This window comes from Cibotium barometz, chromosome 56 (assembly GCF_041138505.1).
Source record: "Cibotium barometz isolate CiBa-2024 chromosome 56, ASM4113850v1, whole genome shotgun sequence".
Classification (NCBI taxonomy): Eukaryota; Viridiplantae; Streptophyta; class Polypodiopsida; order Cyatheales; family Cibotiaceae; genus Cibotium; species Cibotium barometz.
In genome coordinates this window covers 14,901,264-14,928,950 of record NC_141101.1, presented here as the reverse complement: position 1 = coordinate 14,928,950, position 27,687 = coordinate 14,901,264, and the positions used below count along the sequence as shown (strand labels likewise).

At 41.8% G+C, this 27,687-nt stretch overlaps 1 protein-coding gene across 3 annotated transcripts in view; it reads right to left on the bottom strand.

Annotated features, from left to right (window-relative positions):
- Nucleotides 1-11,582: 11,582 nt before the first annotated feature.
- The window catches only part of LOC147606938 (nucleolar-like protein), a 62,113-nt gene continuing 46,008 nt past the window's right edge, over nucleotides 11,583-27,687 (bottom strand). Inside the window, exons 3-15 of one of the 3 annotated variants that reach the window (XR_015264916.1) lie at nucleotides 20,603-20,747; nucleotides 20,427-20,506; nucleotides 20,246-20,305; nucleotides 19,955-20,152; nucleotides 19,686-19,808; nucleotides 18,903-19,556; nucleotides 18,592-18,784; nucleotides 18,294-18,490; nucleotides 17,944-18,057; nucleotides 17,669-17,820; nucleotides 17,276-17,554; nucleotides 12,014-12,378; nucleotides 11,583-11,905 (exon numbers count right to left, since the gene is read on the bottom strand). Coding sequence is in view for 1 of the 3 variants with exons in the window: in XM_086791614.1 (XP_086647740.1) it covers nucleotides 12,114-12,378; nucleotides 17,276-17,554; nucleotides 17,669-17,820; nucleotides 17,944-18,057; nucleotides 18,294-18,490; nucleotides 18,592-18,784; nucleotides 18,903-19,556; nucleotides 19,686-19,808; nucleotides 19,955-20,152; nucleotides 20,246-20,305; nucleotides 20,427-20,506; nucleotides 20,603-20,747 (2,460 nt within the window). In the remaining 2 variants the exon portion in view is untranslated. Of the gene's footprint in view, nucleotides 12,379-17,275; nucleotides 17,555-17,668; nucleotides 17,821-17,943; nucleotides 18,058-18,293; nucleotides 18,491-18,591; nucleotides 18,785-18,902; nucleotides 19,557-19,685; nucleotides 19,809-19,954; nucleotides 20,153-20,245; nucleotides 20,306-20,426; nucleotides 20,507-20,602; nucleotides 20,748-27,687 lie in introns of all 3 variants that reach the window. The other 2 variants (XR_015264915.1, XM_086791614.1) reach the window with 2 other exon arrangements.

Below are 27,687 nucleotides of genomic sequence, written 5' to 3'. Positions count from 1 at the left end.
GTTTCATGGTTCATGTGCCCAAGCTATTTCAGAAGTGGCCCAGACAGGAGTTTGGAATTTTGTTTAAAAATAGTATTTGCTTGGATAATAATCAATGCTTTTGATAGTGATGAAGGGATGTGGAGAAAGAATGCTTTAGAACTAATTTGTTCTAAAAAAGTTATATGAGTAGAAGACGCATAGGAAAAGGTGATTGAAGATGTGCTATATGAGCGCTCATGTAAAATCATGATTTTGTTAACTTTCAGAGGGAGTTTAATGCTTCTAGAGTGCATACATGGACCCTTTATGGAGGACCCTTTTAGGAACGGAGAATGATACTTTCTTGGCAGTGCATTTTTAAACCAGTATTGCAGCTCTCTGACATTATCCAGGAGGATGACATTTTAATGGCAGTGATCTGTCTTTTTGGAGGGAACTGCCTCCCTGTTACTGTGGAGATGTTGCCTGTGAGGGAAGAGATTTTGCAGTGCATTGTTCGTCTTTTTAGTGAGTAGTGCCATCTTTATGAATGTGGAGAACATATTGTATTTTGATTGGCTGTTTATCAATCCTGCACTAATGAGTTCTGGGAGTGGGAAGTTGTCCTAGTGAAAGGAGACAGAGAGATTGCGGTCCAGACTTGCCCTTCTCAGGAATGAAAGATGGTAGGGAGGGTCTGATCTTCAAAGTGCCTTCGTCATGTACGCAATGTCCTTTCAGCTTGACCAGTAATGTGCCCTGGTCATGTATGAGAGCAATGTCTTTAGAGACTCTGGACACGGAAGCAATTATATGGAAGGACATGCCTACCACTTGGTGTACCAATGCTGAAAGGGTTTCAGTAAGGGGAGGAGACTTTAAGGAGGCTGCTATAAGTGGGCATGTGGTGGAGAATTTTAGGAGGTTGTGGAGAAAATATATTTAGCTGTAGTCTGTCAACTTGAAAAGGTAATTACAATTTATGACTAACCGGATGATGCCAACTCAGAGAATACTCCAAGGGAGATTAGCTAGTGAAGCAATTATGGTCACCACCATGGATTGTTTCAGTATTTGAATGGAGGTCAGAAATTGTAGCTTAACGGTATTGCATTTGGTGTTCATGTGAATTAGTTCACATGATCTTTTTGTTTCGATTGTGTGGTCTTGAAAACTGCTCACAATAGCAAACCTAGAATGAAGCTTACCCACAACAGTGGGTTGCAGTACTAACCTTGGCACTTCCTGCAGTAGTGTAGTATCAAATATTGTTTGTAATTCATGTTTTTTATCTTTGTTTTTTTTTGGTTAAGTTATCAAAATGGTAAAGTGTTTTATGTATTATTGTAACTTATACCAATTACAATGTGATTGTCCTTAATGGTATCCCTTTCAAAGACGCCCATGACAATGATGTAAGCCATGTAACTTCATGTTTATGCATACTCTTATTTTCTAGGAGTTGCTTATGCTTATAACACAAGCTTAGATAAATTCTTCTTGTTTAAACCATTAGAAGAAAATTACATGGAGAATCCCAAGGGTTAATTATCGTGCAGCAAAAATCAATGTCAATGCTTAAGTATAATAAAAGTAGGTGGCCAACGACGATACAAAATCTCGGTAGTAAATACTACAGCTAAAATACCAAAATAAGAACCATCCCATTAATAACTATATCACTACTAACATGTTCCAACCATTTCGGTTTACGAGCAGCACAAAGCTCATCAGTCTCACCAATCTACACAGGTTGTCCATTCAAACACATTACAAATTAGCAACACTTGGTTAAAGTACACAACACAAATGTTAAATCATAACATTAGTTCTAATCATAATATTTGGAATCATCTAAGTGCGGTGCTACGAACATAGTGGCAATTAGGTATTTCCAATTAACCAGAGAAGGCCAGGCGGACGAAATGTATCATCCCTCTTATGTCTGGGATAGCACTTGTTTTTAATTGCGTCGTATCAATTGACCCGCGTTTGAAAGTAAGATTGGGTGAGGTTAGGATGGTGTGGGAAAAGTAAGATTGGGTGAGGTTATGATGGGCGTGGAAAAATCACTCAAGTATCCATTTAGCATTCTCGTGGAGATAATTTTTAATGGTAAAAAGATATCTATTTTACATTGTACTTGTGCAAGTGGTAGTGGTCTTATGGTCAATAATAGCCTCAAGTTAAAGTTCTTCTATCTAATCAATAAGACTAGGTGTTTCCTTATATACATTATGTGTAGGAAGTGGTCTCATATAAGGTCTCAAAAGATTAATATAAAAAGAATTATGAATTCTCTAATGAGAAAAAAAGTGAAAGTCTATATGTTAGGTCATTAATCTTATGAGTAATTTAAAAAGGACCATAAAAACAAGGAGCTAACTTAACAACAGGGCTTCACATTTTTAAGACGTCGCTTTTCAATACGAAACAAAACATATTGACTTACTTGAAAAACCATGTGTTTTCTTTTCTTATTAGCCTATTTAGTGTGTTGCTCTTGTGCTTTAGAAATAGGATCATGAATGGAAGTAAAATCAATGGTGAATTGATATGTAGCTTTAATAGTGTGACAAACGAGTGATAGAAGTAGCCATATACAATTACAAAAGGTGTTTTTCGAGTAGATGAATGTGGTGTGTTATTGTATGCAAATTGCAAAATATGAACACTTATTTCATTTTCATTGTTTAGGTTGTGATGAAACATATGCACGAAGTAAATCCAATATTATGCTATTTGTCACTTCAGATTGACCATTAGATTCAAGATGAAATGCACTGGAAAAGTCCAATATGTAGTCCAAAAATCACTACAAAACTTAGAATCTCTGTTAGAAACAATTACTTATAAACCATGATGTGTGAAAATCTATTTAACAAACAAGTGTGCAGCTTCATGTGCAGTAAGAGTCTTTTTACAAGGAAGAAAATATGCTTGTTTGCTAAATCTATCAACAATAGTCCAAATCATGTCATTATGGTTTGTAGTCATGGAAAATCCAATGATAAAGTCCATAAAAATCGATTCCCAAGGAGCGTTTGAAATTGGAAGAGGCATAAGCAAACCAAATTTCTTACTCTTTTAACTTTTCACTTTTTGACAAACATCACATTCAGAAACAAATCTAGTTATATTATATTTCATTTTAGGCTATTAAAAGTTACTAGAAATGGTCTGGAATGTAGACGAAACACCTCGATGCCCTGCATAAGGTGATTGATGTAATTTATATAGAATAGAATGTCTAAACGCTTGAGTGATGCATAATCTTTTCTGAAAGAAAAGGTATCCATCATCGTAAGAATACTTAGCAAAAGGGTTCCAATGATTTTCTCTCAATCTAGACCAGATGTCACTAAAGTCGGAGTCTTGGTCATAAGTCTCACACATAGAATCAAAAGATGTACTCTCAAATCTAGACCAGATGTCACTAAAGTCGGAGTCTTGGTCATAAGTCTCACACAGAATCAAAAGATGTACTCTCAATCACAGATGTATTTTGTATGGAAGGTCTTCTACTCAAAGACAACCACGTTTTCTTTACTAGGTTGGTATTGAATAATAGGCTGAAAACTTTGAATAAAAGCTACCCATTTAATATATCTATCCGAAATAAGTGGTTGAGAAAGTAAATGTTTGATGCTTTGCTGATCAGTTTTTATAAGAAACTCTAAGCCCATCAAATAGTGTTTCTAAATTTTTAATGCATGGACTACATTAGATAACTCTTTATCATAGTTGCTATACTTACTTTCATCAGCAGGATGAAATTTCCTACTCTCTCGAAAGCAATAGGATGACCATTTTGCATTAACATAGCACCAATGCCCTAGGTCGTAGCCATGATACAATAGTTTCTATTTTCTTGGGATCAACATGGATTCCCTTAGCAGAAACTATAAGTCCCAAATACTCAATCTCACTCTCAAAGAAAATACTTTTTTTAGGATTAAGATAAAGTTCATTTTTCTTGAGCAAATTAAATACAATTTCCAAGTGATGTTTGTGCTCTTCTTCAGACTTACTAAAAACTAAGATGCCATAAAAAAAAAGACAACCACAAGTTTTAATGACCAAGAAAGATCTTATTCATCGTACGACTAAAAGTCGCAGGAGCATCAGTAAGACCAAATGGCATTACTAAAAACTCAAAGTGACTAGTCTAGGTTCTAATCTCTATCGGCCATTCTTACTTGATGATATCTATATTTTAGATCAATTTTGCTAAACACACTGGCTCCTCTTAATTTGTCGAGTAGATCATTAACTCTAAGAATTGGAAATCTATTCTTGACATTGTTCTTGTTGAGAGCCCTGTAGTCTATCCACATGATAAGTATCATTTTTCTTCTTTACAAGAAGAACTGATGCTCCATATGGTGAACTACTTGGTCTAATAAGTCCTCAAGAAAGCAAATTCTCGATTTGAGTCTGAATTTCTCTTTGCTTAAGAGGGTTAACTCTATAAGGTGCTTTACAAGGTGGTGTACTTCCAGGAATAATATCTATTTGATGATCCTCAGGATGTGCACTAGGTAGCCCAAGAGGTAACTCATTGAGGAAACAATCATAAAATTTAGAAAGAAAAGAGTCATGTGGTGTATCCCTAGGAGATGGTGCTTCAGCACTAAGCTGGTTAACCAAAATTAAGAAACTTTTCTCCCTCTTCCTCAAAGCCCTGTTGGCTTGAGTATAGCTCAAAAGTGGTTGATCCTTGCCTCAAAAAATTCCTTGCAAACAAACATTCTTACCACGATGCATAAAAGACATTGTGTGCTTTGCATAATCAATATGTGGTGTGTACTAATGTCTAAAAAGGTATTCCCAAAATCATGTCAATACCATGCAAAGGTGCCACTAAGAAAGTACGTTCATCGAAGAATTGTGCAATAGAAAAAGCAAGATTATTTACTTTCTTAGTGCAATTATACTTTTGATTTTGAAAAGAAGCCTTTTCTCTAAAATGAGAAGGAATCATGTCAAGATGAAGAGCATGCACAAGACGTTCAAAAATGAAATCATGTGTACTACCATCGTCATGCAAGATTGTGATTTCTTTATCTTGAATTTTTCCTTTCATTTTAAGTAAAGTGTGGTGAAAAAGAATGAGGATCAAGGTTTAGAAGTATCTTCTTGATCATATTTACCGTTGAACTCGTTACCATCAAACTCTAGCTCGTAGTCGTCATCATAAGCATCAACATCGTCTCTAGTGCCAATGTCTTCATCACTATTCACCATGTTAAGCCAAGCCATTGGCTTGTTGTTGTTGCTTGGACACCTATCAGCATAGTGCCCCTTTTGATGGCAAATGTAATATCGGATATTCTTCGCTTTTTCATCTCGATTTGTCGAATTTGAAACATATGTCTTCTGTGGTTCGCCACTTGCTCCATTATTGTTGTTGCCAATCTTTGCTTTATTGTTGTTGAATTGCTGGCTTCTTTGATCTTGATCCTTGTGAAAAGGTCATTTGAATGAAGAACGCCTGTCAAAATCACCAGAAGATGTCGAAGCTTTGGAGAATTTAGAAGTATGATTCTCTTGTTGGAACCTGGGCACACCATTTTTCTTTTCATAATTCAAAGCAAGAGATTTAGCATAGGCAAGAGTATGAGGACGAAATATGTTAACCTCCGCTCTAATCTTTGGATCCAACCCTACAATAAACTTCCTTTTAAGCTTCTTTTCATGCACTTTTTCAATGGATTGCATTCCCACAAATTTTCTATGTAAGTTTGAGCATCCTCCCCTTTCAACTGTCTAAGAGCGTCCCAATGTTGCTGGGCTTTGGTTTTGTACTAAGGAGGTAGAAAGTGTCTCTTAATTTCATGCTGAAAATCCTTCCAAGTACAAGGTTTATGTCGCCCATTCTTGGTAGCATTCCACCATAAAGCGGCATTCTAAATCAAATGATTTACAGCGTACTTGTTGACCATGTCTTTCTCATAAAATTTCTCCCCCAAAAAATAGTCATCAAACTGGCTAAGCTAAGCTAAAATAGTGCGTGCGTCCTTCTTTCCTTCAAAATTTTAAAAAGAGAAAGCCTTGCGACTAATGCAAGATTCTTTTTGAGCCATTTGAGCATCTAAAGTTGCCTTGATAGCTCGATGAATAGAATCCTCGTTACTATCGCTTTCAATATCATGCCTGTGCCATTTGCGATGTTTCAATTGGTCTTGTAATGCAATTCTATGAGTGCGTTCATTAACCAATTGCGTTTGCAAAGCAGTGAGTCTCTTGAATAGACTAGGATGTAGGAAAACTAGCCATAAATGATGAGAAATAGCAAAAGTTTAGAAATACTTATAGTAGTTTCCGCTCTTAATAATAATTGTGACGTTCATGTAACCCGCATAAAAATAGAAGAGTGATGAGGTCATCCAACGCAATCTCCAAAATATCCGAAAGTAGCGGTGAAATGTCGGAAGATCTATCAGTGGAAAAATATTGAGTACCAGAAGAGAATTTACGCTTCGAAAGAGTGAACGGTGACCAATTTTGAACATTCTAAAAACTTTGATTTGCTATAATTTTGCATTTAAAACAAGCGTGAAACGTTGAAAATTTCTTCAGTTTGAAGCCAGGCCGAATTTCGATGAATTTGGGTAATTTTTGAAGGGTTTTTAACTTAAAAGAAATTCACACATGAATCTCCTCTTATCTTTGAAGCTTTTTTATGAGTAAAACAAGATGGGAATTATAGAGGCCATAGATTTCTAGAGACTTACAACCACTACTGCAAATTCAAATCGTTGGATCCTTGATGAAAGAGTGCAGATATAGTACAACTTTTATGCATGAGACCATTCCAGACGTATTCAATGGAGTGGATCTAGCTATCGTCGACTTCTGCAGATTTCTAGAGCTCAAGAGCAGGTCGGCGCTGTGCTTTTACGTTTTTCTTTACTAGCTTCTTTTTTCTTTTTCTTTTTGCCTTGTGTAGACCTTGTAGAAGCTATGGAGTAGCCTTGTGCTAGTCCTTGTATTTAGGCTTAGTTAAAGCTTATTTGAATTCTTTTTTTCTTTTTCTTTTTTTCCTTCCTTGCACTTGTATTTCCAGCCTCCTTTTTGGTGGTGACGTGAAGAATGTGAAACCCCTTTAAGCCTTGGAATTTTTTTATAAAAATTCCTTCTCTTCTTGTACTAAAAATTTTCCACCTTCTCTCCCCCCAAAGCTTTGATACCACTGACAGGAATTTGAATCTTGGAAAGATACATCACTTGCTATTCTAACGGATGAAGATATAAACTTCAATTATTACCATGATCAAGATAGCATAAAACCATAATTAAAATAAACACATGAGAGAGTACTGGGTGCAATCTATCGCCCCTCAAGAAGTGTCAGCATCCTCCCACTTCTTGAGTATTTATGCTTTATTAATAAAAATAGCCCATAACCCAAAAATAGATGCACACTTATGCATGGGCTTGCTCTTTACAAAATCGAAGGTTGATTTTAACACAAGCTTAGATAAATTCTTCCTACCTAAGCCACTAAAGGAAAATTACATAAGGAACCCCAAGGGCTAATTCACATGCAACAAAAATCAATAAGTCCACGCCCAAGTTTAACAAAAGTGGGCGGCCAACAATGATACAAAATCTCGTAGTAGATACTATGGCCAAAATACCAAAATGAGAACCATCTCGATAATAGCTCACACCATATCACCACCATCACGTAGCCAGTCTGGCTTATGAGCACAAAGCTCATCAATCTCACCAACCTACACATGTCCATTTAAACACATTACAAGTTAGCAACACATGCTAAAAGTAAACAACACCACATAAGTATTAAATCCAACACTTACTTCGAGCCATCCCTAATTTCATGTCCTACACATGGAATATTTGGAATCACCCAAGTTCCATGCTATGAACAGTGGCAATTAGGCGTCCCCAATTAACCACAGAAGAACGAATGGACAAATTGTAACACATCCCATACGTCCATAATTTAAGCTGTTTTTTTGTTATTCGATCCCTCTCGGATCCTCAAGAGCCAAGGAGGCATAAAAAGAAGAGACCACCACTTATGCATGCTCAACAGAGTGGCCATTAGCTCTTCGAGACCCATTCCATTTTGCCAAATGAACCACCTTCTTCCAAATTTGAGAACGATGTTGCTTAAAAAAGGTGTCCCTTGGCATCCTAAGGGGGGCAAAGAAATATTATTGTCCATCCAAGACATGCCCCTCCTTATCTTTTTTCTAACAAACTCTCATACTCTCTTTCCACCTCCTCTTGGTGTGCCCTCCTCTTTACAACCCTAGTCTTCCCCACTAACCTAATCACTGTTTGCATTCTGTGAACAAGATTTCCCCAACAATTCTGATCAACTCTTTCTTGAGTAAGGAGATTTATAGTTTTCACTTTTTATCCTTGAAAAGTTAAGTTCTTTACAATCAATCTCCTCTGATGGAATCCGTTATTCCCTTCTCCCCACCCTTCTGACCCCATATAAGCATAAGGTGATGTGATAGGTGAGCTAGTATCCACCCAGACCCTCAAGGTACCAGGTAACCACTGCGTCTCTACTAAAATAGACCTTGTTAATTATGGAGGAGGTATTTGGTATTTTGCAAGCTGAAATAGGTGTGTCCCATATTTGAACACTATTCTCCCAACTTCCAAACAACAACCGAGCCCTTGTGGAGTCCCAATGGATCTATATGATTCAACATAGCCCTTGTGGAGTCCCAATGGATCTATATGATTCAACATAGCATCACCTCCACTCATGTCTCTATGTTCATCCACCATGTCAAATTCCCCCCCCCCCCCCAAACTTATCTATGCTTGGCTCTATGCCACCCAAAAACATTAACCATCCAAAACCCCCGATCCCTCATCATAGCTTCAACGATTAAGGCTCTCCCTTTAGGGTGATGTACTACTACATATGGTTCCAAACACCTATGAACCAGACTCATGACCCCACTATGGCCTTTCTCGAGTCCCTCTTTAAAGATTAACCTTTCTTTGAAGCAGTTATTTCTTTTTGGCATCCATCACAAAAAGGTGATGTACTTGAAATGCCCATACCAGACTCTTCTCAACTACATGACCCAAAATCCTTCCACTTTATTTGGTCCTTTCGACCTATGACATTCCACAAAATCCCATTCATTGGCTCATCCCCTTAGGAACCATCTCCTATTCATCGATGCTGGACATAGTAACTTCTTCGACATTGAACGCATACCTCAACAAAGGAATTCAAGATAATCAATACCTTGAAGAAGTTAGAAGTCAACATAATGATGTAGGAGGCCAGAGGTTTTGCCCCTACGGGGCAAAACAAGGGCCTTGAATATGTAAAGTCATTCTGTCACCTTTTGGTACCATATAATAAAGAAAACCTTGACACCAACTATCTCTCTCTTCTCATGTCCTTTATCTTAATCATGTTTATTTAGCATCTTGTTCTTAATCAAGCTTAGGGCTGTGGAGCTATACAACAAGGCTTTCGCGCATGGCACATTGGTATCAACGCATTCATCCACTAAGCATAGTCCCAAGGAGGTGCACACTTCAATTAGAAGAATGCAGCTAGGGTAGCATATGGAGTGGTCTGCACAGCACGCAAACCTGGAGGAAAGCAGTTTCACCCCCTTAAGCTCAAGGAACCCTAAATTAAACATCATTGATTTGGGTGTTTCTTTGAAAGTATTCAAAGAGATGCACACCTTATTAGAGGCCCTACTCATAAAAGGGTCTGTAGGAACATAAAGGAGTCATCCTAATTGACTAGCAACCTCCCCAATAGCTGGCCAAATCCAAGGGGGGGAGATCCAAGAGCTCAACCCAAAATGGACAAACTTCCATGAGATTCTTGTTGACATCAAACAAACAGTCCCATGGTAACACATGTATGAAGTTTCTTAGCATGAACAACTGTGCTTTAGCTAACATCTTGGGGGACCTAAGAAAAGGGTTTCACCATCACAATATTAGCCACTTCAAGATAAAATATTGAGACACAATCTTAGATTGTAGCACCACTTTTTCCAACCAAGAAATTAAATCAAACTTAGAAAACACCTTAGCAATACAAAACAAAATGACACTACTCAAAGCAAGGAATTCTATCAACAACTTCCCATGACAAAAAGCAAATATGTGACTTTTTCATTCACCAACTCCTTTGCCCTCCTCTTGTACAGATTGTTGATGTCCAGCCATTGAGTTTTCTTAAACTTGAGTGTCGGCCCAAGCTATTGGCTAACTCACCACTAGGTTTTGTCCAGGAGTGCCTAAGAAATTCCTGCTTCACTTGATCAAATTGGTGGCAATCATGTCCTTTGTTTTCTTCAATAGCCTCTTCATGTCTACGTCTACCAACATCATGTCTCCCCACCCCTTATTCTCAACGACCTTGCCACCAACCCTCTCCTCCAATAGACTTTGGGAGGCTCTTTGCATGTGGTCACACCACGCACCACCTCAACATACAAACTTGCATGCGACTCAAAATAGATGGCACAAAACCCCCTTCTAGTCACATGCATTCCTCAACCATGAAACCCTTCCCTAAACCTCAAGTTAAAATATCTTCTCTTGTTTCTACTTGATTTTTTAATTAATCCCATCCAACATAGACTCCATGCTTCTCTTTCACATCCTCACACAAACTTGCATGCAAACACATGGCACAAAACCGTGTAATCTGTTTCTCAACCATGCACACCTTGGCAAAATTACATTTATCAATTTATAATGTTCCTCTTCAATTAATTAATTGATTTCCTTTTTTTAAAACTCATTGTAGGTCCCTATTTTAGTCTTTCTTCAGCAATTACTCTCAACAATGTGATTACTGATTAGTGGTAGACAGTTAGACGCGAGTATTTTATAAATGTCACAATCTTGGCACAGAATTTGTGAATGAAATATACAATGTTTCTTTGGGAAGCAATCCACGAGCACCAGTTAATTCAGTCAATCCTACATCTCTGAAGAAATCATATGAATTAGTAATTGTGTATAGAATTAAAGCAACAGTGGTAAAACTCTGCAGTTCATAATCCCCCTCCATAATCCTTACAATTTACTGCCTTGGACTATCATTGAATACACGCACACCTGAAGACCTTACAAAAAATGTATTTATTAGAGGAAGTTGACCGTCCAAATGCAGCAAAAATGGAAAAAATCTTACCACCATGACTGGTGAAGCCAACTGTCCAAATGCAACAAATCGTAGCGAAAATCATTCTTGCACTGCCATGAAATACATGCACACCTAAAGATACACACCCTACAAACTGCTACGATCCCCGTGCTTCACTCATCATGCATCATAGTTGTGACTGTCAAATCTCAGTGTCTGGGTTCAAAGTCCTGACCTCTTGGACCACCAAAGCTCCCCAACAAAGCAAGATTGTAATGCCATGCATGGAAATACCTTCCCTTCATCATCTTCCCAATGAATGATCATCTTTCTTTGCATAGAACACTCCAAAAACGGACTGCACTCAAATGGCCCATTCATTTTGTGTACCAAGCCCAAGCTTGCATTCTCACTAAAGAGCTTGCAAGACTACTAGACTACTCCAAGAATAATTCTTGCACACAAATATAGAAGTTGTAAACATGCAACTTAATAACCCCAAACAGGTATAGCCTCTTCTTCTTTTCCTTGTTAAAAAAGGATATAAATACTTCTCATATAAATGACATCTTTGATCTGTTTAAAAACAATTGACAGCAGGTGGTAAAATTGCTACATCCAGAACTGTATGTGGCTAAACTGCTGCTTTCCCCTCAGGCAAACCTTCTATATCTTTAGGCAGGAAGGCATAGCTGCCTGTTTTGAAATCACCTTGCATGATAGCATGCACAGAAAAAAAGCTGCCAACTTGAAAAAACCAAGATTTTACCACTCCAAAGATCATCATACCAGCATTTCTAAAGAGCAACCCATCTGCTGGAGAACCTTCCAAGTTCCAACCACCTCAGTTAGATGAAGGACCCTTCATAATGTGCACCCACGTGCAGCTGATGAGAAAATAAAAATGATAATGGAAAAGAAAACCTTTTCCGCTCGGCAGGGTTGCTGTATCTGGTCTCAGAACCTTCATGATATGGCATCTGTTCCTGAGCTCAGAGAGTAGAAAAAAGCCTTTGAATGGAGCCTATCTTTTTCTGCTTCGTCCTTTCCCAAGCTGCCCAGATTTGAAAGAAGCTTCTTGATCCTGCAAGAATGCCATTGCTTTGCGGTACTTCTCGTCTCGCTGCTCCTCAACAAAAGCCTTCTCTTTGGCCTTCTCTGCCAGTAAGAAATAGTTGTCTTTCCGCAGTTCTCTAACTGCACCTTTCGTTTCCTGTTTGAGAAGCCGCTGCAATTTTTTTCCCTCTGATCGTTCCCGATCAGGATCATAATTTCTGCCGCGAACAAAGCTGCAAAAAAAGTACTCATTAACACTCACATAGAGCCTTCATAGATGGAAGGGTGTCTCTATGTATCAGAAAAAATGAGTAAACAAACCACCAACTCCCCACCCCTCCCTTCTTTTGGTCAGGCAGAGAAAGCAAGTGCAGTATGAAAGGAAATGGAACTCTGAATACAATGCCTCAATGCAAACACAAAATGGACGTATATAGTGAAAACAAAACATTTGTTTTGCGAAAAAAAAACTATGCTTCTGTTGCATCAATCCCCCATCCATGACACTACCCTGCATTTGAACACTAGCCTCATTTAACCTGCATGCTTCCAAACCAGTACACAGATCCTTCAGCTTTTTTAGACATTTGAAAGCACTTTGGCCCTGACCAATTGACCCTAGCCCTGCCCCAAATGTGAGGTTTTTTTCAAATGTTAACCTTGGCTAAAATATGAAATCCACATCAGGACAGCACTACTGTACGCTACACAAAATATCTCCCAGCAACATTACTTCACATGAACAACCCCACCCCAGTGCTGTCAACATTTGACCCTTTTCCCACGATTTGGGAAAAGCCCACACATGAAGATTCAAGGTGTGAACGGGGATTTCCGCAGATGAAGGGAAGATCTGTTAAGGAACACACGGTGGCAAACACCTGTGTTAGGCCATAGTTTGGCATAGAATATGTTTGGAAGGCTTATACAGCTTTTTCAGGTTCAAAGATGGACCATGGAACATTAGTTTTGTGGATTTTTATTCATTCATATGGATTTATAAGGTTTGCAAGCATGTGTCCACACTCACTGAAGTTGGTCGGCCAAATTTATAAGTGAGTACACACCAGAACTCGACTATTTTAATGATAACCGGCCAAGACCCAGACTTTGGGCGCCTGGATGCTTGGAAAAGCTACATGAGTTGCTATTATAAGCACGACAAGGCCAGAAAAGCTACACGAGTTGCTAAACAAGGCTAGAACTGATATTTTTGAGGAGACAGGGTTATTTTTGGTGGGAACTAGCTTGATCCACACATTCCTCCTCTATGGAAAAGCTAGCGCATCTCTTCTAAGGCTGTTTTTCAGCAGACCGACCTGCTGCAGAGCTCCTACAAGGATGATCGTTTTCTTCTAGAGCTCCTACAGGGCTGGTCGCTTTCTTCCAAAGCTTCTACAAGGCTGGTCGTCTTCTTTCAGAGAAGCTACACAGCTGGTCGCTTTCTCCCAGAGCCTGACAGGGCTGGTCGTCTTCTTTCTGGGCTGATATAAAGCTGGCCGGTTTGCTTCTGATCATCTACAAGCTAGCCGATTTGTCTTTATCAGGCTTTTTGTCTCCCTCTACTGCCCTCCATCTGGCAACACATCTGATGACTCTTCTGGAATTGTTTTGGAACTCTTCTAGGGCTGATTTGTGGCTCTGTTTTGGGACTGTTATGGAGTTGTTCCTTGTGGCTCTGTTTTGGGACTGGTGTGGAGTTTTTATCTAGGGCTGATTTGTGGTTCTGATTTGGATTTGTTTTGGCACGTAGTTTGGGGCTGTTTTGGCTCCGTACCCACTGTTTTATGGACTGTTTATGAGCTGATTCATGGACTGTATAGAACATGGAGTTTGGTAGAAAAGCTCCGTGCGAATCTCACTACAGACTTGTGGAAATCCAGTGAACAACCTCTTATAGCCGTTTTATGTGGTGTGATAGCCAGTGATGTCGTATGTTTAGCCATGTGTCATTGCCCTAGTGTATGTGATATGTCAAAGACAAGGCTTTTATCATTTACGCCTATAAAAGCATGTACTTGGTGTAAGCTTTACTGTCATCAATCAATAGAATATCATTGAGTCGACAAATAGTCAACCTCCTACAGCAACCGTGCAGCCCAAGAAAGGGTGAACCCTATATTTTAAGGCAAAAATTATCAGGTAGCTCTCAACTTGGGCTTATCGTCTAGCTGATTGATCATTTGTACTCTCCGCTTTTCATTCTTCTCTTGTCATGTGCATGACATGTACACGCTTATCTCTTAGGTAATCCCTGAAGGGAAACAGAATAAACAGAAGTTTAGGGCATGAACCAAGCTCAAGAGTGTGCCGAAGAACCCCGGAAAAACTAGAAGGTTGTCGGCCTATAGCCACTGTAGCTGGCCGACAGGGATTATGGACAGCAGGTCGGGTGGGTGGGGGTGAATTTATCTGTTGGCCAACAGTAGGTCGGCTAGGTCCCTTGCAATGTGTAGAGCCTATAAAAGGGCTCAACCAAGAATCATTAGGGCATTCAGTCCCCTCCTTGGGATTAAGTCATAGACTAGGATTAGACTAGGGTTTTCAATCTTTTCTAGGGCAGCCTACGGCTTGCCAAGAATGTACACCTTTTTGTACTATATCGACTATAATGAAACTCAGCTATCTCCCTCTATCCTCTCCATCTTCTACTTGCCTTTTGCATCAAGCATGTTCCTACAGGGTGTTAGGGCTGAAAGAAGACTCCCAAAGCTTCTGCATGTGACATTGGTATCAAAGCATCAGGCTCAACAAGGCTACACATTGAGTCACTCCCAGATGAAGGTGCACAGTCCAAGGAGAATAACGCAAGACATGGAAGAAGTTCCAAGAGGCTGGTTGGTGGTGTTCCACAAGACCCAAGGGGAATGGCAGTCCTATGAGTCGGATGCCACTTGGGGCATACCAAGAAAGGCTTTTAGGCAACGTTTCCAAGGGAGGGTGATCCTCCAAGGGGTGGAGTGAGAGTGCCAGACCCATTACTCAGAAAAAGAAGACCAAAGAAAGTGATTAGGAACACAGCAAGAAGGCAAGGGGACAAAGTGGAACAGATGCACAGATCTTCATTAGATTTGGAGTGGAGTCAAAGACTGGGCAGAGTTTTCATTGAAAAGGTTGCCAGGAAGGGAAGGATGACAAGTTTGGGAGTCCATGAGGAGACGAGGGGATGATGATAATCATCTAAGGTCAGAAGTTCTAGTAGAAGGGGATGTCATGTACATGACATGTACACGCTTATCTCTTAGGTAATCCCTTAAGGGCAGCATAATAAATAGAAATTTAGGGCATGAGCCAGGCTCAAGAGTGTGCAAGAGAACCCCAGAAAAACTAGAAGGTTATCGGTCTGTAGCTATTGTAGCTGGCCAACAGGGATTATGGATAGCAGGTCACATGGGTGGATTTATCTGTTGGCCAACACCAGGTCGGCCAGGTCTCTTGCAATGTGTAGAGCCTATAAAAGGGCTCCGCCAAGAATTGTTAGGGCATTCAGTCCCCTCCTTGGGATTGAGTCATAGACAAGGATTAGACTAGGGTTTTCAACCTTTTCTAGGGCAGCCTAAGACTTGCTAAGAATGTATACCTTTTCATACTATAGTGAAAATATACTGAAACTAAGCTATCTCCCTCTTTTCTCTCCATCTTCTACTTGCATTTTGCATCAAGCATGTTCCTGCAGGGTGTTTATGGCTGAAAGAAGACTCCCAGAGCTTCCGCATGTGACATCTCTGTTAACACCTTCAGAGCACTAGTAGCTTTATTGAACCCTCGTGCACCGAAGAGCACACTCTGTGTGACCTTGTATCGGATGGAGAAACCAATGTAGTCTACAGCCTCACAAAAGAAAGCAGTGCAAATATCTTCCCAAAGGCTTTTAGCAAGGAGTCAAGACACAATCGGATGATTTTGGCATCCAGCCTTACAGGTGAGTTCAAATTCAGGTGGCCACAGGTTGAGAGAAAAAGGGGGCCTGGGTTCAGGTTGAATGTGGCCATAGGTAGAGAGAAAAAGGGGGGCTGGGTTCAGGTTCGTTTACAACCCCCCTGAGGTTCCATTCATGAGAGTGCCAAAGCTTGCAGCCAAGTGGCCTGGATCCTGGTTTTTACACCAAACAAAGATATACTTGGAGATCCAATGGCAAATGAAAGATGGCAGGCATAGCACTTGCCAGGCACTAAATTTGGCACCATACAAAAGAACCCACACGTTGTGCAACAGCAAGAGGCACAGGTAGAGCAGCAAGCAGCACACATGGTGCGCACAGGCTGCAAATGGCCCCATAGGAGTGGCACCATAATCAAATGCACCATCTGCAGCAGGCCGACCAGGGCCGACTGGAAGCAGAGGCAAACAAGAAGCCCTTACACCTGCCCCACTTCCCCGTGCATTCTGCCAACTCCATTGTACACTGAGAGCCTCCCCTCCTCAAAACAGCAGCCCCTCCTCGAAAACAGCAGCGATCCAACTACAGCCATGGAGTGCACTGAGTTCAGGTTCAACCGCTGGATCTACAAGAATTTCAGTAGTGAAGTTTTCTCTACACTCAAGTGCATCCAAACATATCTGTGCAACCTAGGTGAGTCTTGAATGGTTTCGCCCCATACTTAATTTCCCAAATGGAAACTAAGAAAGTAGAAACTCTTACCGCTGTAGTGAGAGGGTTTTCATCCTCAACCCATTTCAGCCATTTTCAACTAGGGATAAGACCCCACAGGCATAGAAGCATGATGTTAAGGACTTGGTAGCCAAATCCAAGGGCGCTCCTAAAAGGGCAACTTCTTGGCTAAAGCTGTCGTCCATAGTATTGTTTGAAGGTGGTAATAGAAAGCACGGCGCACAGCATAGCGATGTAAAGAAGCCAGCCCATCCCTGGCATTCATCAAGAAGGGAGTGTGTAAAACATGGACAAATGGAGCCAGAGCAGGGAACCCAAGGGTGTGGTCTTACCACGCTATGCCCTTCTATGTAGGTGACAAGTAAAGCTTCTAAAAAGATGCATAATTGCAGCCTAAATTAGCATGTGTTACCAACATCCCTCTTTTCCCCTGAGGTATATGAGCATTGTCTTCTGACCACATACATTCAAGAGGGGGAAAGGAAAAAGGAAAAACGAAATTTCTTATATAAGCTTACTTTTCCTCAAATTTAGGGTTGAACTGCTTGATTGGAGCTGGTTTTTTGACTCGCATACGTAAAGGCTGACGAAGCCTTTCATGTTTACTGATATTCTCCTTCATTTGTCCCAGTGATTCATTCAGTGATGTGCATATAGCCTGTGGAAAGAATCTGTTTACAGAGAGGTCTTGAAGCACTGCTACAAATGGACCAAAAAGTTCGGGATAACAAGAAATGTCTTCATATATGTGACAAAAGCCCTCCAAAGTCCCCAAAAGAGAGTTCAGAACTGATATCCTGCAACACAAACCATTGTTTAGTAAACAAACATGTTTTAAATATTCGGTAATAAAGCAATTACGACCATCCACGAATGCAACTTCACGGACAGAGTTGTGAAATGAGAATCACCTAAATCTGTCTGTACCAAAAAATGGAGAGTCCCTATCTGCTGTCATGACATGATTGAACTCCAAGTCTTCTATATGACTTGATGTAGAACAGTCACTCTGCAGATGTAGCCAGGGTTGTGATGCTACAAGCTCCAGCATAAAAGCCCCACACTAGTTTGAAAAAAATACCAATATACATTACTTAGCTCAACCAGATGGAAACGAGGCCTGCTTGAAAATTGGTGATAAGCATGAAAGAGAGTAGATATTCCCTGAGCTTTCACCCATACTTACTCCATGGCAATTCACTGTTTCTGGAGAGCTGTTTTTCTTAGGTAGAGCTGAAACTAGAGCAGCGTACAGGAAAGATAAGGCCTCTGGGCAGAGCCTTCTGGCTGGCCTCATGATCTGCATGTACACAGTAAAATTTTAACAATTTTGCTCAATCTTGAACTCCCTATCCTCAAGCATTTGGTCACTAATATCTTTGATTCTGGTGAGGAATGGACTCCACCACTTAAAGTAGTTATGAACCTTCTGTAAGATTATCTTATGCAAAGATATTGGATGTGGACAATGGCAATAAAAAGAGAGAAAACTGTATTCTCATGATAAAAAAAATGGAAGAAAAGCAATCAACTCACAGATAAAAGTAGTGCGCATATGAACGTGCCCACAGCTAGGTCCCGTACATAACTAACAGGACAGCGCGTTAAGTATTCTGCCATTAGCAAGATGGAAGGCGTCATCACTACATGTCGGAAATCTGATGGCGGAAAAATCATAGACCAAAGCCTTAACAGCACCAAACACCTGAGAGAAGGCCAAGGTCCATAAACACCTGCAAAAGCATAAAGAAATTGCTTGAAAAGAAATCCCAAAACTTTCCTAGTGGCTAACATTATCTGTAGCTTGGTATATATTGGTATACGTCTGGCAGACCTGGATTCCTCAGTTTCTCTGAGAGTTGCTTATGCATGTGAACTATTCTTTCCCGTGCACATACAGCAGCAAAGTAAGGTGTTTCTGAAGTCATCTCTATCAGAGGCTTGACCAATGCATTCAACCTGTCCAAGGCAGGGGCCTTTCCACCAGCAACAGAGGCAAAGTATTGCAGCAGAATTCCATAAAAGACCTGAAATGAGAGATTAACCTCACGCATTAAGCCTTTAGAGTAAAATAAACTCTAGCATAATTCATAATGCAGAGAAAAATAAGAAGCTAACATGTGCTCTTCAGTGCAGAGTGTAAACCTGCATTTTCCTTCGATTCTCAGCAGCCAAGCGTATCGAATTGCATGTTCTTATCCGCTGTATGACAACTAGAAGATCGTCTATTGATCGGTTATCAACCAAGCTTTTGAGCTCTTCCAAGCTCTTGGGAGCTTCAATCACAAAAGGAAGTTGAGATTCACTGCTGGAATGTTTAAAGTTGTGAGCTGCTTCAACCAGAGAATCAACATGACGTTTCTTGCCTTCAACTCCTTTGACAGAATTCTGGCTTTGCAAATTGCCTGGTGAAACTCTCAGATTATCCTCATCGCTTTCCTGCCATAATACATCATCCGAACCCCTCTCTTCAGATACTTCTCCATCAGAGCTACTAAGGTCCCTATCTTCACCGTCATCTCCAGAACTCTCCCTGCTGAGACCATCTTCATCCATGGGGGTATCATTATCCTCTTCATTGCTAGAATCTTCTTCCTCATCATTATTCCTTGCAAGTACTTCATCCACCCACCCCTTCTTAGGTTGATCATCATTCATAAGAAAGTTCTCACCTAGATCATCCCCTGAGATTTCTAACCTTTTCTGTTTCATCTTTCTGGAAACCTGCACAGGGTCTGTTTCTTCTAATTCACTGTCCTCAGAACCCACTTCACCAAGCATTCGTTTTTTGCGCTTTTCCTGTTGTCAAGCCAAGTAATTAACTGCCATTACCTACAACTACAGAAGACATTAATACCCAAAACCACCACCTTTTATGGCATCATTTTGTAGCTTGCTAAAAATAAATCAAACCAGAACAACAAGTACCTCAAGTTCTTCAAGCCGAGCTTTTTCTTCCTCTGCTATCTCCTCACCTGTCTTTAACCTGTCCGAGGCATGGGCTCTCATTTCCATTCCCATCTCCTTAACAAGCTTGTCAAAGTCGTCAGGCTTTTCAAAAACACCACAGGTAGGTATAAGTCTAGGAGATATATTACTGTAGAGCACCTATTATAAGAGACATGCAAGCTACATGATGAGGCATATAAAGACCTTCCTATCATCAGCCTCTGGCAACGGCCATTGTTTTACAGTACCTTTTCATGACTTCCGTCGCCTGCTACCTCAATAGTTCCTTTACTGAAAGAATCCTTTCCAACCATCGCCTTTAAAGCATTCACTTTTTTGGGGCGTACAAGGGAAATCAAAGCCTGAGATTGTGCTAGTGCCGCAAAATCCTTGTCTAACTGATCCTTAAGTTCTGCATCTTCTTCTCGCTCTTTTGCCTTTTGTGCCTGAAGAGAAATAGAAGAATCAAGAAGAAAATTCAGCAACAAACCAGACCTGACTAATCATGTGCAAAAGAAATCGACACAAGTTAAACAAACCTTGTAAAACTTGCTTTTTGCAATGATTTCTTCCATGATCTCCTTTTTGGACTTTGGCATCTGTCGAATGGCAAACAATCATCAATTAAGCAGAGCAGATTAATCTGCTATATGGAGGGATGAATGTGTGCTAATAAAGCAACACCATGATTAAAACTACTTCACCCCGTTATGTATTCACCTTTTTATTCTGGTCACCGTGAACATGCCCATCGACAGATTCTCCGCCAAAGTGAAACTCTCTCACTAGTTCCTCATCCACTGTTTACACATCACCATCAAAAGACATTTCAGTTCACTGATTTTCTCACATGCATATCAGAAAGAAAAAAGCATTCCATCATACAGCTGCCTTACACTCCTTCCCGTCCTCATCCTCCTCCTCAAACATGCCGTCTTCAAAGTCATCAAGGTTGGACAATGCAGTGCCTCCATGCGTGAGAACAGCTTCTTCATCTTCTTCATCTGGCAAAGTGAACTTGCTTCTCTTTTGCCATTGAGCCTGTCAAAGAACAAAAATCATATTGATATACAAGAATCATGATTGCATTTCTCTAAAGTTCAACTAAATATAAATATATCAATATCTAATGGCTCCATTATATTTCTCCTATTGATTCATTGTGCTTGGCAAGGCCTTCTTAATAACTCCGCTAGACATTAACATAAGCTTCAAAAGTAAACTCGTCCAAACTGGGATTTGAATACTAGACCTGTATATTAATAACCAGACACCCAACCAGTATGCTATATGTCCCTCTGGCACAGTTTTGAGACATCAGAAAAGTAGCACATAGAATTCAAGATTAGGGGAGCACAGTTGTGTGGCACATCGGGACATTGGAAAATCAACAGGGGACATACCTAGGGATCTGCAATGCAAAACATAAAGATCAATTGGTGAAGTTAGCCCTCAGCCTAGTCCTGTTTGCCAATCGGATTCGCCCAAGCATTAATAAGAGCTTTCAGATATACGCAAGAACTGGTGGGCTGACCAATGCATGTGTGCAAATTGTCAAGGAAAATTGGCTCTGGTAGTGCTACAATTTCTGTGACCTATGGACTAAAAAACAGTGCATTGATTTGGCTGAGACCTGTCTAGTGTTGGAACACAAACTTGCTATGCTTTTTCGGTGCCACCTCAAATATGGTGACTCCAATCATACTATGTGTAAATTGCATTCTCTTTGTGCAACCCACCTACAAATGATAAACCGGCTGGGTAGCCAACTGGGTAGCAACGTGGGGAACCAAGACAACCAGCACAGCCAAGAAGCAGGATCTGGACCGGTCAAGTGTGAACCCAATGGTCGCAGGGCCAACCGGGCAGGTTGGACCAATCCGGCAGGGCACAGCAAGTCAGTTAAGCAAGGTTGGGCAGCCCCCCTTCCAGCAGGCTGGTAAGCTCCATGGGACCCTATTTAAAGGTGCCCAAGCCCCCCTCATAATCATCAAATATTCTGCAAGCTCTCCTCTTCAGCAAATAGCATTTGAGCAATTGGAAGAGCCCAGAAAAAAGCCTGTGCTTGTAATTGGATGGCAGGGTCTACTGCGACTTTGACTGAGAGTAGCAATATCAATCACCTTTTGTACATCAGAACATTCAGTTAGACATTTATTATTCACAAAATGATACAAGTTTATAGTAGGATACTTTTGAACAATAGTGTGGGCTGCAAGTCTTCTGTTGTGCATCCATTCCTTTCCACACTTCCATTGCACTAGTAGTCTGATAATTAGTATCTGAGCCTAGTATATCAACCAATCAGGTGACGTGCTGCCAACAAGGTCCCATATGAGTGGCAATGAAAAAAATACCATAATCCCACTCTCTCATAAACTGGCCGAGCTTTCTCTCCGCAACCCTCGAGATCCCTGAATTCCAGCCCAAGTGGCCATGAGGGTGTGGATGATATAACTCCAAATCTTGCAAATACACATACATTGTGTATCATACACCAAACTACCCTCGATGGCCTCAGTGCATCTAGCCTTCCAACTGTGCCAAGCTGCAATGCTAGCAATAACCTCCTGTGCATTGTCCAATCTCTGTACTCTCCCATGCATTGTCCAACCTCTATGCAAGTGGAACGTATCCCGGACTTTGGCCGGTCTTGGATACGGCACCGATGCGCAACTCCTTGATGAATAAGACCCCCCCCCTTTTTTTATTTTTACCCCCCTCACCCCTCTTTTTTAATTTTACCCCTCCCCCTTTATTTTTATTTTTCTATTAGATAAAATTTAAAAACCCCTTAATTTTTATTTTTATTTTTCAAAATATGAATATATGTGTTGTGTGTATTTATTTATTTTAAAAAATGACCATTTTTTATTTAACAAAAAGTTGTCACCATGCATGCCTCACTATTCCATGTGGCCCATGGAGTTGTGCACGCCTCACTGGTTGATGTGGCCCATGGAGTTGAGCCCCATGGCCTCGGCTCATGACGGCACGCAGCCTTTCACCTCCGCACGTCACTTTGCACCGCCAGCGACCATGCCCAACCCCACCCGCCATGTAGCCCCATCATCAACCACACCATGAAGCCATGCCTGCCTAGTCCGCACATGCCTTCTTGATGCCGCAGCACCACTACCTTGCATGCCTCACTGGTCCATGTGGCCCATGGAGTTGTGCACGCCTCACTGGTTGATGTGGCCCATGGAGTTGAGCCCCATGGCCTCGGCTCATGACGGCACGCAGCCTTTCACCTCCGCACGTCACTTTGCACCGCCAGCGACCATGCCCGACCCCACCCGCCATGTAGCCCCATCATCAACCACACCATGAAGCCATGCCTGCCTAGTCCGCACATGCCTTCTTGATGCCGCAGCACCACTACCTTGCATGCCTCACTGGTCCATGTGGCCCATGGAGTTGTGCACGCCTCACTGGTTGATGTGGCCCATGGAGTTGAGCCCCATGGCCTCGGCTCATGACGGCACGCAGCCTTTCACCTCCGCACGTCACTTTGCACCGCCAGCGACCATGCCCGACCCCACCCGCCATGTAGCCCCATCATCAACCACACCATGAAGCCATGCCTGCCTAGTCCGCACATGCCTTCTTGATGCCGCAGCACCACTACCTTGGTTCACCTCCGCCTACTGAAGAGTTCGCCAACATGCTACCTGCCTACCACGCTTGCTAAGCTAGCCATGCCCACCTTCGCAGTGCCGCCCAGCTCGCGAAGCCGGCTAGATCCGCAAGCCAAGGTAAGAGGGAGAGAGGGAGGAGGGAAGAGAGAGAGTTTCACCCGATCTCGGCCACGAGAGAGAGAGAGAGAGAGAGAGAGAGAGAGAGAAGAAAGAAGAAAGAAAGAAAGAAGAAAGAAAGTTATATTAACGTCCACGGGAGGCCGAATCCGACCTATGGGACAGATCAGGTACATCCATTTACCTATGAGACAGAGAGAGAGAGAGAGGAGGAGGGGGGGGGGTGGGAGGCAGAACACCAAGTCGACGGCGAAGAAGAGAAACCTAGAGACAAAGGGGACTGCCAAGAGTAGGAGGAGGGCCGCACGGCACACAAAGCCGCCCAAGAAGGACGACAGCAGCCAAGCAAAAGCAACCCGAGAAGGAAGGCTGCACGGCACACGAACACCCGTGACTGCCAATCCGCCACAACCGGCATGCCCACCTCAAAGACAAGCTACCAAACACCGCCTTAGGTGAACCACTGACCAACAAGTGATCCATCAACCATCGACATCGACAAGCATGCAAGTGCAGTAAATTTCTAAACCCTCCTTCTACTGCTTATTGTGGCTCCCCCCACTGAGTGGGTAGAGTGATCCCCTTGGAGAGTAGAAGTACTTCACCCAAATAGTCCAAATGCTAAACAACCCACGCAAATCCTGTTAAGTCCAAACCCAACTCATCTTCCACTTACAAACAAACCCTTGCCAGTTTCTAGTTTGCATTCAACCCTCTTCACATACATCATTTCGCCAGCAGCACTTATGCACACCAATCCGAACGATCAGTCCGACCTTATGGTCCATTCGGCACCAATCCATGCGTGCATGCCCTTGACCTAAACACTCCAACATCGGCCCATTCCAGCAAGCCACGTCCATGCCCCATGCTTAACTTCGATCCGGTTGTCTTGTTTTGTCTTTTTCATGGAGTCTAGTTCTTGCTAAGTCCAACTCTCTTTCTAGCCACAAATCGTCATTCCAATGTCTACACACTCACAAGGCCTTCCATCTGCGCACGGCATGCAAGGACTTTGTGTACCTAGATGAATCCAAGAACATGCCCAAATTCACCTTATAAGAAAGTGCAATTTATAACCTCATGGTAGTTATCCACAAGACAATAAACCATCAACTCCATCATGCATAGTATGGATTAGATACTACGACATCCCCACTAACGTCATCAATGCCCAATAGTGGATGTAGAACTTGGTATCAATATATGCTCCCACACACACACCCCCCCCCCACGTGCGCACACACACATAAGAGCATACATTCATACAAAGGTCTGTGTACTGAGTCTCCGTCAAAGCTCCGGAGATACAAGCAGACTCAGCCATAATGACGCCTAGCACTAAGGATCATAACAAATAGAAAGAACTATTACAATAAAAAAGGAAGTTGATAGGACATATGCACCACTAAAGATAAAAAGAATTAACACCATATCAACTGGCTGTAACTTGGACGAAAACTTCACAGTGTGAAATTTGCATGTCCGCTAATACAGCATAAAGATATACCTAGATGAATCCAGGAACATGCCCAAATTCACCTTATAAGAAAGTGCAATTTATAACCTCATGGTAGTTATCCACAAGACAATAAACCATCAACTCCATCATGCACAGTATGGACTAGATACTACATCCCCACTAACGTCATCAGTGCCCAATAGTGGGTGTAGAACTTGGTATCAATATATGCTCCCACACACACACAGCCCACGTGCGCACGCACACACACACACATAAGAGCATACATTCATACAAAGGTCTGTGTACTGAGTTTCTGTCAGAGCACAGGAGATACAGGGCAGATTCAGCCATAATGAAGCCTAGCACTAAGGATCATAACAAATAGAAAGAATTATTACAACAAAAAAGATAGTTGATAGGGCATATGCACCACTAAATATAGAAAGAATTAACACCATATCAACTGGTTGCAACTTGGACGAAAACTTCACAATGTGAAATTTGCATGTCTGCTAATACAACATAAAGATATACCTAGATGAATCCAGGAACATGCCCAAATTCACCTTATAAGAAAGTGCAATTTATAACCTCATGGTAGTTATCCACAAGACAATAAACCATCAACTCCATCATGCATAGTATGGACTAGATACTACGACATCCCCACTAATGTCATCAATGCCCAATAGTGGGTGTAGAACTTTTAAAGATGTCCACCGGAGAATCCTCCATCTTGCCCCAATCACATGGACATCCAAATCGTGGTCTATGGTCCATGCACCACAACGGAACTCTTCACACAAAGCAGTGATTCAATCAACCATCTCCCTCCAAGGTGTAAAACATGCCTACAACCATGCTAATCAAGCAAGGAGGAGATGTTGGTATTGGCCTTGTAGAGAGAGAGAGAGAAAGAAAGAAAGAAAGAAAGATTTTATTAACGTCTTCCAAAAGACCGAACTCGGCCTATGAGACAAATCGGTGTACCTGTATGGGGTATCCTCTGTCATCGCAACAAAATGAAAAAGTACTGAACTAAAAAGCTGAATCTGGGTGTGCAATAAGTACAATGAGTGGAGGAGGGGATGGAGCTCTACTACTAGGAGAATGCAAAGCTATATGCATGGAGTATACAATCATGATATGCAACCTAGCTAGCTCCATCCTGTACCATACTGGGGATATAAAATGGTATACATCAATGAAGGGGGTGTCCACAGCTCCCTGAAGAACATGCCTGGGTGTGCTCTGAAGCGAGCTAGTCGCTCCGCACACCCTCTGTGAAACTGAGCTCTGATCTCTGTCATCTCTCTCTGGTAAGGCGTGGTGTCCGAAAGCCAGGTGTCCTCTGTCTCCTGCGGGCTCTGAGTGTCTCTGCTCTCTGAAGAGTAATTCCCTGTCGTGTAGGGGCTGGGAGTGGGATGGATCTCTGAAAAAATGTAGTAATCTATGTCTGTCGTCCCCCCTCTGGAGCTGTCTGAGCCTGTAATGATGTCTCTCTGTGACGCTGTATGTCTAGAATGAATCTCCCTAGTATGCGCTGGTCTGCTGCCTCAAAGATCTGGCGTAGGGAATGTGGCTCTCTGAATAAAATGGGATATCTCTCTCTGATGGCTGTATATGCTCTGCATCTGCATACATAATGCTCCTCACTCTCCACCTCCTCTCTGCACAATCTGCATACCCTCTCCTCTCGGGGGATCCGTGCTGCTCTACCAGTCTCAATCTCCAATCGATGTGATGAAACACTAAGCTGACCAATAGCCACTCGGGAGCCGTGTGGTAAAAAGCCCTCCATGTATCTAGGCCTCTCTATAAATCCATCATCAGTGATACTCATAAAGTGATCTCTGTAGTATAGCATCTTCAGTGGAAGAGGCTGTGTAGGCGATATCCATGTCTCTCGTGTATAGAGCTGCAATAGGTCCTGTCTCGATACTCTGTTCCTCTCACTATGAGAGACGGATATGTGGTGCATCCCTGTCATACTGGAATGGTGGTAGATGATCCATGTCTAGGCCATGCTGTGAGAACCAATGTGTGACCTGTGCATACCATGATCCTCTGTCTCCTGCCTCTGGTGGGGAAACGGGGGGGCAGAGAGAGAAGCGAAGAGAGAGAAGGCACACAGAGAGAAACGGGCATAGAGAGAGAGAGAGAGAGAAGCGAAGAGAGAGAGAGAGAGAGAGAGAGAGAGAGAGATTAAACGTCTACTAAAGACCCAATGGGCCTATGAGACCAAAGTGATACAATTATGTCCATGGCATATCTCATCATGGAACGAAAAATAAAATAGAAACAGAATAGAAATATCTCATGGGAGTGATACTGTCACAAATCCCTATATTCTAGGGACATGCGGATGCGTGTCAGGCCTAGAAACATGCGGATGCATGTATGTATTATACCTGGGCATGTGTATGGATCATATGAGTGGATGCATATGAGTCCAAGGACATGGCAGGACATTTGTGGACTTTCCGGCGGTGCCCGTGTGGATTCCGGCCATGCACATATGGTGTGTTATGATGGCCGGCGGAATATTTTCAAGTACAAGAATGATGATAGGTGGTTCTCCAAGTTTACATGTGCACAATGCATAAATGATGCATGCCATAACTTTATTTTACTTTGTGTGACATTGTCTTGCTGCCTGGACAATGCTTGTTATTTTGGCTTGTGAAGTCCGAGGGACCGGGGACGCCCGGGCACCTTGTGGACACGTGTGTGCACTCCTGTTTGGGCCTAAAATTGT